Raw genomic sequence first — 2128 nt, 5'->3', positions numbered from 1 at the left:
AATGAATGAACAATAACCATGGTAAATGCACAGATGATTTTATTTTTATATTAAATAGGAGAGAAAGTAAGGTTTGCTTTATTTCAAGGGGTAGAGGACTGGTAGACATTGAAATCCTATGGACCGCAGAGGACTGATCAGTTCTAGGGAAAAAAGAAAACACAAGCATATGGAAACCATAGCCCTCATATAAATATTTGATAACTACTGAAACAGGATTGATTTATTATGACAATTCATAAGCAGATGAGATCTACTGAGAATGAGAGTACAAAGCCCTTAGAAATGATCCCCTTCAGCTTGCAGTGTGGGAGTCAAGTTTCCACTTGATGAGCAGGGAGAGTCACCCTCATCATGAAGTAGGTGAAGTTCTTCCTTTTGCAGGGGTAGGCTGGAAATTGAAGGACCACATCCTGATATGAGTTGAGAAGTCCTCTCTGTAGAAATGTTCAGAGGGATGAATAGCAGCAAGCAGAAAGATGAGAGTTCACTGGACAGAGAGTCATGGGACCAGCCTCTGTTCCTAGAAGTGGGGGGCCAGGAGAAAAAATGGGTTTGACAGGTTTTGTAAATGAAATTGCATGAAATCCATAAATTAGGGAGCACTGGAGAACATTGTAAAAGACAACAGAGCCAGAGGTATATTCCAGGTAGACTCCAACCCTAGGTATAGGATCTTTCACTCTATGATTTAGTGATCCAGGAAAGGTTTGCAAATAGTAATCATTTTCCTTTTTGACACATCCGAGCAGGAACACAATGGCCCAGGGGTTCATATTTCTGCCCCTTTTTCTCTTCATGTAGGGAGAATGTATCCCCAGGACCCACTGAGGTAGTTGACTCACATCCACCTCCCAGTAGTGTCTGCCCGAGCTGAAAGCCTGCTCAGCAAGGACAATATGGAGATTAGAGTCTGCAGGATGCTTGTTCTCCACCTGCCAGCCTTCTGTAGCCTTCACACTCTTCAGATCCTCAGAAACAGTCAGAATGGGACTGGCTGATGTGGGATCCATTGTGATGTCCACCCTGAATTGGTTCAACATCTCTATCGTGCCAGGGATGGGATATTCTCTCAGTTCTCGGGTGACAGTCTTGGCCCTTAGGGCCAATACTGACTCACTCCTTCCCAGAAGCTGCTTGACATCTTGTAGCAGGTCCAAGTTGGGTTGGTGACCTGCTTCCTGGAGATCCACCACGAGTGTCTGAAGCCTTTTTCGATACTGGCAGATCATGTCCTGGCGTGCATTTTGCTCTTGCCTTATCCTTTCATGACATCTGGATTCTTCCTCCATCAGAAATTGGTACAGTTTGCAGTATTCTCTTGTAATCATTGAATGCCAGTCTACAGCAAATCTCTCCTCCTGAACAAGAAGTGTCTCAGCTTCCTCCACTTTCTTCCCCACCTGAGCCAAGATGTTCTGGAGCTTCTCCCTGCATCTGGGAGCAGCCTCTTCTATAGGAGACAGCATGTGAGCCCCATGCTCTGGGCTTTGGGAACATCTCACACAGACTGATGTCTGGTCATCTTCACAGAAGAGCTTGAGGCCTTTCTCATGAGTGGTACACTGGTGCTGCTGTTCAGTAGTATGCAAAACCTGGCAGCTGAGTTCTTTGCCCACCTCAGTCAGCTGTGCTAAGCGCCTGTTGACTGCTGGGAATTCTCTGACCTGGGGCACTTGCCTGCATTCCGGACAAGAGAAAGCTCCAGCTCCAGCTCTCCAGCTCAAGGAGAGACATGTTCGGCAAAAGCTGTGCCCACACCCAATGGTGACTGGATCAGAGAAGTAACTCTGACAGACACCACAGGTGATTTCCTTCTGCAGTTTCTGCAGCCTTTCCACAGCAGCAGCCATTCTTCTCTCTGCAACTGCTTCTTTTCTGCAGCAAGTTCGAGGAACAGACTTCAGTGCCCCTGAAGGCAGTGCTTCTCAGCAGAAGGATGCTCTGCTTTTATAGGAGCTAGCCCCTCCCCTTTGAGGGTCTCCTAGGGAAGGTGTGAATTCCTGGGCATAGAAGTCTCCAGGTCAACCTGTCAACTCTTGTTGCTTGCAGCAGCTCTGTGACCCCCTCCCCTCCCCACCACCACCACCACCACCACCGAGTTCATACTTGTGATTGACTCCTTTGG

At 47.4% G+C, this 2128-nt stretch overlaps 1 protein-coding gene across 1 annotated transcript; it reads right to left on the bottom strand.

Annotated features, from left to right (window-relative positions):
• Positions 1 to 449: 449 nt before the first annotated feature.
• On the bottom strand, positions 450 to 1853 carry LOC122728679 (tripartite motif-containing protein 43-like). Its single transcript, XM_043967484.1, has one exon. It carries the CDS (start codon positions 1851 to 1853, stop codon positions 450 to 452), a length of 1404 nt encoding a protein of 467 aa, XP_043823419.1.
• Between the last annotated feature and the right edge of the window lie 275 nt (positions 1854 to 2128).

The sequence above is a fragment of the Dromiciops gliroides genome, chromosome 5 (assembly GCF_019393635.1).
Source record: "Dromiciops gliroides isolate mDroGli1 chromosome 5, mDroGli1.pri, whole genome shotgun sequence".
Taxonomy (NCBI): Eukaryota; Metazoa; Chordata; class Mammalia; order Microbiotheria; family Microbiotheriidae; genus Dromiciops; species Dromiciops gliroides.
Note: the sequence above shows the minus strand (reverse complement) of the source record. Positions and strands in the feature narration are given on the sequence as shown.

Coding starts and splice junctions, on each gene's coding strand:
- LOC122728679 (XM_043967484.1), bottom strand. CDS start 1,853: ATGGCTGCTGCTGTGGAAAGGCTGCAGAAACTGCAGAAGGAAATCACC.